The sequence below is a fragment of the Eschrichtius robustus genome, chromosome 18 (genome assembly GCF_028021215.1).
Source record: "Eschrichtius robustus isolate mEscRob2 chromosome 18, mEscRob2.pri, whole genome shotgun sequence".
Taxonomy (NCBI): Eukaryota; Metazoa; Chordata; class Mammalia; order Artiodactyla; family Eschrichtiidae; genus Eschrichtius; species Eschrichtius robustus.
In genome coordinates, this window is record NC_090841.1 from 12,005,051 (window position 1) to 12,017,132 (window position 12,082).

The window sequence follows — 12,082 nt, forward strand, 5'->3', positions numbered from 1 at the left end:
TTCTGTTAATCTATTTAAATGTAATCTGCACTAATTTGCACATATTAGATTTTTTCCTGGCTTTCTTCAGCCTTCATGCACTAGACAAAGCCATTGAACGAAATACTCTAATCTCTCACATCTCTTTTGTCTTTTGAAGACTATCTATAAAATATAGACCAATGATGTCATCAAAAGTTAATATTTGGAGTTTAGTCTTTCTTTAACTTCTTTTATTTTTCCAGCTGCCTCAGTGATTAAATTTAAGACTATCCATATGATATTTTGCCCTCTAACGTTATTTACATAGGAGTTTGAGCCTTTTTTCCCCAAGTATTGTGGTTTCTAGCAGATTCCCCTAACCGTTGTGTCTTCGAATAATTTATGTTGTCGTTAACTTTCATGCTGAAGACTAGACCATATTCCCATTGGAATGTGCCTGTGTCCCTCTTACGTGATTGGAGAGAATACTGCTACGTGTTTCCAAGTGATCTCTCTACCTGTCCTGCTGCTATGCAAGATTTTAGTGGTGCTTCCGTCATACTGCCAGGAAGTTCCCGCTGGTCCTAGAGTGACAGTCATAATTTAACCAAAATCTCATCATGGAGTAACAAAATCTGTGTCAGAACAGACATGGATTTTGGAAAGATTTCTACTGAGAACTATCTTGAATTGAGTGCTGCTTGGAACTCATTTCAAGGTAGTTCCATCTTAGAATTAAGAATCTGAGCATTTAAGTGGATTTTAGGTGTCAATTAGTCCTATTGTCTGTATTAATTAAAGAAAGAATCCAGTCTATAGATTTCATAACATATGGTCATCCAGTTTTGTGTGAACATTTACTTCCATGGCAGTGAATTTTGTTGTTTTAGCCATTTTAAAAACAGTGTCAAAAATCCTTGGTTTTTAGTGCATTAAATAACTTTATTGAATTAACTGAATCATTTGTTCACAAGGCACACTATATTTAAGAGGCATTGCTGTAACAATATAATGGCATATTTCTTAATTATATGATTTAGCTTTATCTAAAATTTATGCATAGTTAATACTTGCAATACTGAAATTTGATTATTGAAAAAAATTGGATTAAACAAAGCTATTAAGAATAATAATTCCAAAGATATTTTTCTTTTCAGATTGCTATGCCATGCTATGAAGGACCATATAGTTCGTGTTGCAAATGAAGCTGAGTTTATTTTGAATAGACAGAGAGCTGAGGATGTACATAAACATGCAGAGTTCGAGGTAAGGTTTTGGGATTGAATTAAATTCTGCTTTTCTGTTGTAAGTCGGTTGTCACCAATGGTAACCTTACATAAGGTTTTTTTTTTAAGAGAAAAATTTCACTGAAGTCATTTCAGTAGTTTTTAAAAGCTTTAGTAAATGTCAAATACAGGGCACTTATTTCTTTTTACCTCATTTGCAACATGAAGAGACCCGTCCTGCCCTGTTCCTAACCAGTTGGTGGACTGAAGTTGTTCTGACTTATTCTTAAAGGCAAATACAGTTTTATAATGCAATTCCTCTAGTAATTTTTAAGCATAGTTTACACACCATTAGATATGGGTGTAACAGTGGTTATATGGAGAAACAGTTTTACCATTCAGTAATTTATTATTTAATAATGTATCTATCTTTATTTAGAGTGGCCAAAGATTATTTTAGTTCATATTTTATATTTATCATTGATATTTTAATGACAAATGAAGCAATGCTATTATATATGATATAAATGTAGATCTGCATGTATCGATCTATATATGGAAATGTAATAGTTGAAAAATCCTCATAAGTACAATTAACTATCATTTGAGTAAAGAACAAATAGCTGTCATTTCTATTTTATATGCAAAAACTAAAGGATGGTCAAGCACTATATATTACATACTAATAGTTTTTTAAGTTAAGAACATTATTCTTATATTTCTAGCATGTCAATAATTATTTGACATTATTTGTATTGTCCTAATTCAATAAAATTGGTTTCAGAAATATTGAGATGACCTGGTGTTTGGCTGAGGTTGGACTTCAGTGGCCTTGAAAATAATATATAACTCCACCAATTTATTCTCCTGATACGACATGCGAACAAGTGTGGTGTGGCTGGAAGCCAGAGCCCACGGTTTCAGTTTTGATGAGGTTTTTATCTCAGTAAAGCAGCTCTCTTAGCCATGCAAGTTGATGTCCTAGGTCTAGTGATCTCTGACCTACCTAGCTAAAAAGCATGAGGCAGAAAAATAGCTGTTGTCGCTTTAAAACCCATAACCTCTGCTTCATTTGTCAGATGAGACAGCGCACACTTGTCATATGGGATTACACAACCTTATTTTGCAAAAAACGAACAAACATTTTAAACTCTGGTAAAAGTCCATTGACAATTAAGTGTTTGTCAAAATGAAGTTTTGTATCGCTTCAACCGTAAATAGCATCGGATATTTATAACACTGGGTATCGTTCTGTAATTTGGATGACAAGAAAAGATTGAGTTCTTTGAATATAATATGTTTAGGTATAAGATATGTCAGAACTCTAGACAAAATAAGAATATTCAATTAACTTTTGACTTCTGTTAGTAAATAAGGTTTAGATTATTAACTGAATTCCCTGCAGAATCAGTTTTGAGTTGATCATGTATCTACTAAGAAAATCAAGGTATTTTGTGGGAATATAAGCGGATCAATATTTGTCATGTGAAAGCATTTAAAATAGATTTTCAAGCAGCTAGATATTAGTTACAAGCTCTAACATATATTTAACCAAGATGATATTAAGCTAAGGGTGGAGTTTCTCAACCATTTTTCTTTGTTGCTCCCCACAAGGAAAATTTTTAAATAGTTGTCATCCTAATCAGCCCCCACCTTGATTTATTGTATTATCATCAATATGCTGCATATCTGTTTGTGTACCGTATATGCATCTGTGCTTTATACATTAAAAGAGTAAGGTTTTTTTCACACAACCCTAGTACCAGTTTTTACCCCCTCGGGGATGAATGAGCTCACTCCTGTTGATGATGCATGGCTAAGGGAGGTGTAGAGGCTCTGAAGAGGATGTGAAGACTCAGGGTTTTCAGATTGTGTACACATAAAATAAACTGCTAATGTAAACCTAATTTTGAGAGTATTGTCATTGTTACTTAACGAATGTGCATTGTTTTTTAACCCAGATGTTTCTATTTGTCCTTTTTAGGTTAAAGCTGTATTAGTAAATGCATTGATTGTTTGTATGTTTGTGCGTGTGTGGTTTACCAAACTTATATCACTTTTAAATTGTAAAAGATTTTGTAAAAGTCATAACATTTTATACTAGGACTTTTTGAGGAATTTCTGTATCTCTCATATAGGCCTGTAATTAAGAGAAAAAATGTATTTAATTTGAGATGGGTGCTTCACAGTTAATTTTTTTTTGGTTAACCACTGTAATTGTTAAGGAAGAAAAATGAAAATTTAATTTTACTCTCCAAGGAGCTAATGAAATACTAACCTCATTTTGGAGGCAGATCATTGTACTAATTGGTGATTCCCTGTACAAAAAGATAAATTGGAAAATGAATTAATCCTTCTTAGGTTAGTGTAGGGTTATTTCTCTGGAAGAGATGACTTGTGGTAGTAGTCTATATCAATAGATAGTTGAAAGGAATATGTTCAGATACCTTACATGAAAGATTTTTACTTTGTAATGATGAATGTGAAGTCATTATATGTATTTTTTTAGACGTACAAAACTTTTTTTTGTAGTTATATGACTTGTATTACATACACGATAACATTAAAATCTGCAGTCACTCTACCCTATACAAAAATTATTATACAAAACAAATCAAACTTATGGTTAAAGAGATGTTCATCTTCATGTTCATGTTTGTATTGAGCCTTTTTGATACACAATGAGATTGATTACCTGTGTTGCTAATACCAATGAACTTGAATACAGATAGCTGACAGGACAACTGATTATTAGGGAAGATAAGATTAAGGTAGTAGTTATCATGAGAAAGTTTGAATACATTAGATTCTAGAGCTAGGAGACACTGTAGAGTAAACCTTGTTTTAGCCCTTCATTTTACATGTGTAAAACTGAATACAGTGAAAAAAACAGAATTTGCATAAAGTGTGAAATTAAATCCAGGTCTAAATTCCTAAACTACTGCTTTCTCTTCTACACCACATTGCCACTTACAAAATGGAACCCTATATATTAAGTGGCAAGTTTTTGATCTATTTATAATTATCAGGAATATAACTCTTATTTTAAGTGAGATATATACTATATAGGTTAAAATAATAAGTAGGTTTACATTTTTAATAAATCATTTTGTTTCTAAAATGCTTATTTTTGGAATATGTTAAAATCAGAATTTCAGAATTGGAAGGAACCTTAAAAGTCATTAATTACTTGATTATATTACTTAATAATATTCAAATTACTTTACATATACTTTATGTATAAACACAAAGAAAGAACATATTTTTACCAGTTTGAAAGGTGATTTTATATATGCGTGTGCGTGTGTGTGTGTGTGTGTATATTTTAGAATAAACTTTCAAAAGATTACATTATTTGAGTTTTTAAAATTGAATCGATAATTATTACCCTTTAACTCAAAGTTAAATATCATTTCTTTCTTACACACAGTAGAGGTTTATTATCATGCACTGTTCGTATTTCTTTGTAGTCGCAGTGTGCCCAATACGCTGCTGATAGAAGAGAGGAAGAAAAGATGTGTGACCATCTCATTAGTGCTGCGAAACATAGGGACCACGTGACTGCAAATCAGCTGAAACAGAAGATCCTTAACATTCTCACAAATAAGCATGGTGCTTGGGGAGCAGTTTCTCATAGGTGAGTTACAAAAAACTAGAAGTAAATAGTAACTCATAGGTTAATTATAATAGTTACAAGTAAAAAAAACTATAAACTTAAAAATTCCTTACAAAATATGATTTTAAATTGCAAAAAATGGCTTAATTTTTCTCCTGAAATCTTTAGTAATGACTTTTGAGAATGGTTTAAAAGAAAATCTAAACTTTTAAAAGTAATCTAATGGAAATTTTTTCTAATTCATAATAATATATAACATAATACAAAATTTGTTTAGGCAAGTATTTTAGACTACCATCTCTCATATATAACATGGGTGTTAGTTACAAGAAGTGACTTGTTTTTAATCTTTCAAAGTCAACTCTTCAAATTATTAAATTTATATCATTCTTAGTTTTTTTATGCACAAGTAATAATAATATAAGCATTCACTATGGAGAAGTAATACATTCTTTTAAATTTTTTTCTTCTATATTTCTCTATGCAGTCTTTCTTAGGAAAGTTTTCATCTCAAATTAGGGTATTTATGATATTATAATACAAACAAAACCAAAATTGGTTGTTTTTGCATTACAAGTGTTTTTCTTCCTAAAGTTTTGTGAGCATAAAATTGTTTTGTTATGTTTTGTTGTCCTCTGCACACTGCCTTCTAGAAAAATAGTAGTGAAGCAGGTCACTATATTTTGATTGCTAATGTTCTTCATTTATATATCTTCATTTTATCTTATCTCATTGACTGTTTTTATTAAATCTCTGTCTGGCGGAGTTTAGGGATTGGGTAAATGTGGACAAGACACTAAGAAAAATTCTGGTAGAAGTGATTCTGTTAGTTAGAGAAGAACATCTAGAATATGGCCAGGATATTATTTGACAGACTGTCCTGGGGTCTCAAGTATAAGACAGATTTAAGAAAACTTTATTATTTGAATTTAAAGTAAAATTATAACATAATGTCTTTAAAAATAGTTAACACTCTCCTTAAAAAACTAAAAATAGAACTACCATATGACTCAGCAATCCCACTACTGGGCATATACCCGGAGAAAAGCATAATTCAAAAAGAGTCATGTACCACAATGTTCATTGCAGCTCTATTTACAATAGCCAGGACATGGAAGCAACCTAAGTGTCCATCAACAGATGAATGGATAAAGAAGATGTGACACATATATACAATGGAATATTACTCAGCCACAAAAAGAAACGAAATTGAGTTATTTGTAGTGAGGTGGATGGACCTAGAGTCTGTCATACAGAGTGAAGTAAGTCAGAAAGAGGAAAACAAATACCGTATGCTAACGTATGTATATGGAATGTTAAAAAAAAAAAAAAGGTTCTGAAGAACCTAGGGGCAAGACAGGAATAAAGATGCAGACGTAGAGAATGGACTTCAGGACATGGAGAGGGGGAAGGGTAAGCTGGGACCAAGTGAGAGAGTGGCATGGACATATATACACTACCAAATGTAAAATAGATAACTAGTGGGAAGCAGCCGCATAGCACAGGGAGATCAGCTCGGTGCTTTGTGACCACCTAGAGGGGTGGGATAGGGAGGGTGGGAGGGAGGCTCAAGAGGGAGGGGATGTGGGGATATATTTATACATATAGCTGATTCACTTTGTGATACAAAAGAAACTAACACAACATTGTAAAGCAATTATACTCCAATAAAGATGTTAAAAAAAAATAGTGAACACTCAATATTTGTTCCTTATAATAATAGCAATACCACCACATCAAACATTTATTAAATATTTATTGTGTGCTAGGCACCATACTAAGAACATCACATGGGTTATTCTGTTTAACATTCAGAACATCTCTATTAAGGTTGATACTGAAATTTTTTTTTCATATTACAATGAAGAAATTGAAGATTTCAGAGGTTAAGTGAAACTTAGATAGTATCACACAACTTGTACAAATAGAGGCAGAGTGTGTCAATCAGGGCTCTCCAGAGAAACAGAAAAGAACCAAAAGGATATATGTAAGACATGGATATAGATAAGATATAGCTATGGATATGAATATGGATATGGATATAGATATATATAGATTTATTTTAAAGAATTGGCTCACATGCTTATGGAACCTGGCAAGTCTGAAATCTGTAGGGTGGGCTGGCAGGCTGGAAGCATAGGCAGGATTTCTGTCTTGGGGCAGAAACCCTTCTTCTCCAAGAAGCCTCAGTCTTTTCACTGAAGACCTTCAACTGATTAGATGAGCCCCACCCACATTATTGAGAATAATATCCTTTACTTAAAGTCAACTGATTATAGATGTTAACCACATCTACAAAATACCTTCACAGCAACATCTAGACTAGTATTTGATGAAACAACTGAGCACATAGCCTAGCCAAGTTGGCGCAGAATTTAACCTTAAGACAGTACAATAGTACGAGCATTTTGCCCTAGCTATAGACCTTGTCTCTCTCTTTGTGTCATCCGAATTGGATTTATCTACTCAGTTATATATAGTGAGGACTATAACATTATATTGCTAATAATTCAACTGGTATAATGCAGGATATTGCCTTAAATGTATAAAACTGTACATGGTTTGGTTTTAATATTTCACCAGGTAATTAAAATACAGCTAAAGGACAGAGACTTCAATAGTGACAGTCATGTGGTAACGTGTCGAATGCATCCTCTGCTCAGCTTTCCCTTTATGATAGCTCATTAGATAGATGGGAAGACTGGCAATAGAACCCCTCAGAAGAACAGGTATCCTTTGTCCTTTTCTGCACATTAACTCCCAGGGCTGATTAACTGAAAAACACACAGCCTTTCTATTATCATCCTTTACTAACTGGGACACTGAACTCTAATCTTTCTTAGTATTTGATTAATTAATAAGGCTCAGTTGTTGGACTGCTTCTCCTTTTTGTCTTATTCACTCTCTAGGCAATTTTATCTAGTCTCATGGCTTAAAAAAATACCAATATATCAGTAACTCCCAAATTCTCCAGATCCTCTCCCTTATCTCCAGACATGTATATCTTCCTACTTGGTATCTTCCACTCGGATATCTAGTTGTCATCTCACACTAACGATGATAAAACTGAGCTCCTGAGATTTTCTCCCAAACCAGTTCCTCTTGCAGTCATCTCCTTCTTAGACATGGGGAACCCCAGTCTTACAGTTGCCCAGGACATAATTGTTGCTCTTATCCTTAACTACTCTTCACACATCCCATATTGAGCCCTTCAGCAAATTTTATTGATTCTGCCATAAAAAAAATCCAGCATTTGACTGCTTTTCACCATTATCTTTGATATCGCCTTGATCCACGACACCATCATTTTTCACTTGACTTATTGCAGCATTACTTTCAATAGTCTTCCTGCTTCTGCCCTTGTCCTCCTAAAGTCCATTCTCAGCATAGCAGTGTGGGTGATTCTTACTAAAATGTAGAACCCTTTGCTCCTCTGCTCAGGAACCTCCAGAATTATACTGTGCAAGAAGGTAACCACTAGTCAGATGTGGCTATACAAATTTAATTAATAAAAAATTTAATTTAATTAAAAATTTAGTGCCATAGCTGCACTAACCACATCCAAGTACTCAATAGCTGCATGTGTCTTGTGGTTCCCATATTAGACAGCACAGAACATTTCTATCATTGCACAAAATTCTATTGGACAGTGCTGCTCCAGAGACTTCTCATGTCGCTGAAAGAAACAACCTACAAGGACAAAGAAATGTAGAATAGTCAGAGAAGTCCATTCTGATGAGGAACCATTTGAACAAAGAGCTGTCTGAGCATTTCAAGCAGAGAGAACAGCATACAAAAGAAAGAAGTGCTTGGCCTGTTCATAAAGTAGTCAGAGGACAGTAAGGCTGCAATGGAGTGAGCCATGGGGAGGGAAGGTACTGTCATCTGGCCTTCGTTAGCTCTTTGACCTGCTTCTCCTACTACTCTCCCCTTGTACTTTTTGTTCCAGTCACTGTAGCTTCCTGCTGTTCTTCAAGTTTGCACGATACGCTTGCTCTGTTTGGAATGCTTTCTTACAAAAAACCCATGTGGCTAGCTCTCCCGCTTTGTTCCAGCTTTAATTCAAATGTACATTCTCAAAAGAGTCTTCTGTAGCCACCCTGTCTAAAATTCTACTTCTTCCTCCAAATATTTTGTACTACATTCCTCTGCTTTATTTTTTTTCCTTTTTCAAAATTTTAGTACTAACATACCGTATATTTCACTTATTTATCAGTTGTATTGTTTTGTTTACCACTAGAATGCAAGCTCTGTAATGGAAGGGATTTTTATCTCTTCTGTCCACAGTGTTATCCCTAGCACCTAGAATAATGCCTGATGCACAGCAGGTGCTAAGTAAATGTTTGTTGAATAAATTAATAAATGAATGCTTGGTATATATCCTTTGATACAGTGATGCTACTGGTAATGGAATGGAAAAACAACTTAGTCTATTGTCTGCGGCGCTTTTATATTTTAAATGAAATAATCTTATTAAATGACAAAAAGTACTTACCCCTGCATGAAATGACAGCTCAAGCTCGTCTAGAAAACAGGATGAACAGTTTCTACTTCATTGGGTTATTTTAATGGTAAAATGAAATGTTATGTGCAAAATGCTTAGCACAGCGTATGGCACATAGTAGATGTCTCGTATTTGTCAAGTCACTTTTTATGTTCGGCAGCTCTTTACAAAGAGCCTTTTCTTAAAAGACTTAATTTTTTTAGAGTAGTTTTAGGACTAAAACAAAACTGAGTGAAAGGTACAGAGATTTCCCATATACTCCCTCCCCCACACATGCGGAGTTTCCCCCCATCAATGTCTCCCACCGGAATGGTTCGTTAGGGATGAATCATAATCACCCAAAAGCGTAATCACCCAAAGTTCATAGTCTATCTTAAGGTTCACTCGTGGTTTTGTGTATTCTATGGATTTAGACAAATGTGTGATGACATATATCCATCATTATAATGTCATACAGGGTAGTTTCACTGCCCTAAAAATCCTCTTTGCTCTGCGTATTCATCTTTCCTCTCACCCCATCCCTGGCAATCACTGATCTTTTTATTGTCTCCATAGTTTTGCCTTTGTCAGAATGTCATATAGTTGGAATCATATAGTATGTATCCTCTTCAGATTAGTTTCTTCAATGTAGTCACGTGCAAGTTTCTTCGTGGCTTGATAGCTCATTTCTTTTAGTGCTGCAGAATATGCTAGTGTCTGGATGTATCACAGTTTATTTATCCATTCACCTACTGAGGGGCTTCTTGGTTGCTTCCACATTTTGGCAGTAATGAACAAAGCTGCTGTAAACATCCATATGCAGGTTTCTGTGTGGACATAAGTTTTCAACTCCTTTGGGTAGATACCAAGGAGCGCAACTGCTGGCTTATATGATAAGAGTATGTTTATTTTATGAGAAACCACCAAACTGTCTTCAAGGTGGCTGCAAGGTTTTGCATTCCCACCAGCAATGAATGAGGGTTCCTGTTGTTCCACCTCCTCACCAGCATTTGCTGTTGTTGGGGTTCCAGATTTTGGGCATTCTCATAGGTGTGTTGTGGTATCTAGTTGTTTTAATTTACATTTCCCATAATGTGGAATATATTTCCTATGCTTATATCATCTGTATATCTTCTTTGGTAAGGTGTCTGTTAAGGTCTTTGGTCCATTTTTTAACCAGGTTGGTTGTTTTCTTATTGTTGAGTTTTAAGTTTTCTTTAATAGTCCTTTATGTCAACAGTCCCCAACCTTTGTGGCACCAGGGACCAGTGTCGTGGAAGACAATCTTTCCATGGAACCGGGGCGGGGGGCAGTGGGGGGATGGTTCAGGCGGTAATGCGAGTAATGGGGAGCAGTGGGGAGCTGCAGATGAAGCTTTCTCGCTTGCCCACCGCTCACCTCCTGCTGTGTGGCCCCGTTCCTAACAGGCCGCAGACCAATACTGGTCCACAGCCTGGGGGTTGGGGACCCCTGCTTTATGTCATGCGTCTTTTGCACATATTTTCTCCCAAACTGTGACTTGTCTCTTCATTCTCCTTACAGTGTCTTTTGTAGAGCAGATGCTTTTAATTTTAATGCAGTCCAGCTTATCTATTATTTCTTTCATGGATTATATCTTCAGTGTTCTAGATTTTCTTCTATGTTATCTCTAGGAGTTGCATTTTACATTTAGCTCGGTGATTCATTTTGAGTTAAGTTTTGTGAAGGGTGTAACATCTGTGTCTCGATTTATTTTTTTGCATGTGGATGTCCAGTCGTTCCAAAACCATTTGTTAAAAAGACTGTCTTTGCTCCGTTGTATTGCCTTTGCTCCTTTGTCAATGATCAGTTAACTATATTTATAGGAATCTATTTCTGGGCTCTCTATTCTGTTCCATTGACCTATTTGTCTGTTCTTTCACCCATACCACATTGTCCTGGTTACTGTAGCTTTATAGTAGTTCTTGAAGTCAAGTAGCATTAGTCCTCCAGCTTTGTTCTTCTCCTTACAGAGTCTTTTAAAGTAGTTTCCCATGCCACTTAGTCACCCTCTAACTTGAAATATACAGTTATAATTTATTTATTTTATTCATTTAATGAGCAGATAACTCTTCAGCTCCTATTTGTGCTAGCATAGTGGTGAGCAAAACTGACTTGTTCCCTGCCCTAACATAATTAAATTATAGTCTAGTAGAAGGGGCTGATGCTAAACAAATAATTAAAGCAATAAAAGATGTTAATAACAAACTTTGGCAAATGCTAGGAAAGAAAATATAGGGTACTGTGAAAGAGAGAGTATAGCAGAGGATCTTTATTTTATAATTTTTTTAAAAATTAATTAATTTATTTATTTATTATTTTTTTTGGCTGTGTTGGGTCTTCGTTTCTGTGCGAGGGCTTTCTCTAGTTGCGGTGAGCGGGGGCCACTCTTCATCGCGGCGCGCGGGCCTCTCACTGTCGTGGCCTCTCTTGTCGCGGAGCACAGGCTCCAGACGCGCAGTAGTTGTGGCTCACGGGCCTAGTTGCTCCACGGCATGTGGGATCCTCCCAGACCAGGGCTCGAACCCATGTCCCCTGCATTGGCAGGCAGATTCTCAACCACTGCGCCACCAGGGAAGCCCGAATCTTTATTTTAGGTTAGGGATTCAGGGAAGACTTTCAAAGAAGGTCGGTTTAAGCTAAGTGCTGAAGGGATGAGAAGGGGATCGTCAGCAAAGGGTAGGGTGTAGAACATTAAGGAGAGAAATATTACAAAGATTCAGAGTGTAGAAATAATAAAATGAACAGAAAGGGGGCTAGTATGCCTAGAGCTTAGTG

General features: G+C 35.4%; 1 protein-coding gene across 3 annotated transcripts in view; it reads left to right on the plus strand.

The window, feature by feature from the left end:
- NBEA (neurobeachin) overlaps positions 1-12,082 on the plus strand; it is a 607,091-nt gene that overhangs the window by 301,296 nt on the left and 293,713 nt on the right. For all 3 annotated transcript variants that reach the window (XM_068526405.1, XM_068526406.1, XM_068526407.1), the window contains exons 36-37: positions 1,119-1,227; positions 4,658-4,824. In XM_068526405.1, the coding sequence (XP_068382506.1) occupies positions 1,119-1,227; positions 4,658-4,824 (276 nt within the window). The remainder of the gene's footprint in view (positions 1-1,118; positions 1,228-4,657; positions 4,825-12,082) is intronic.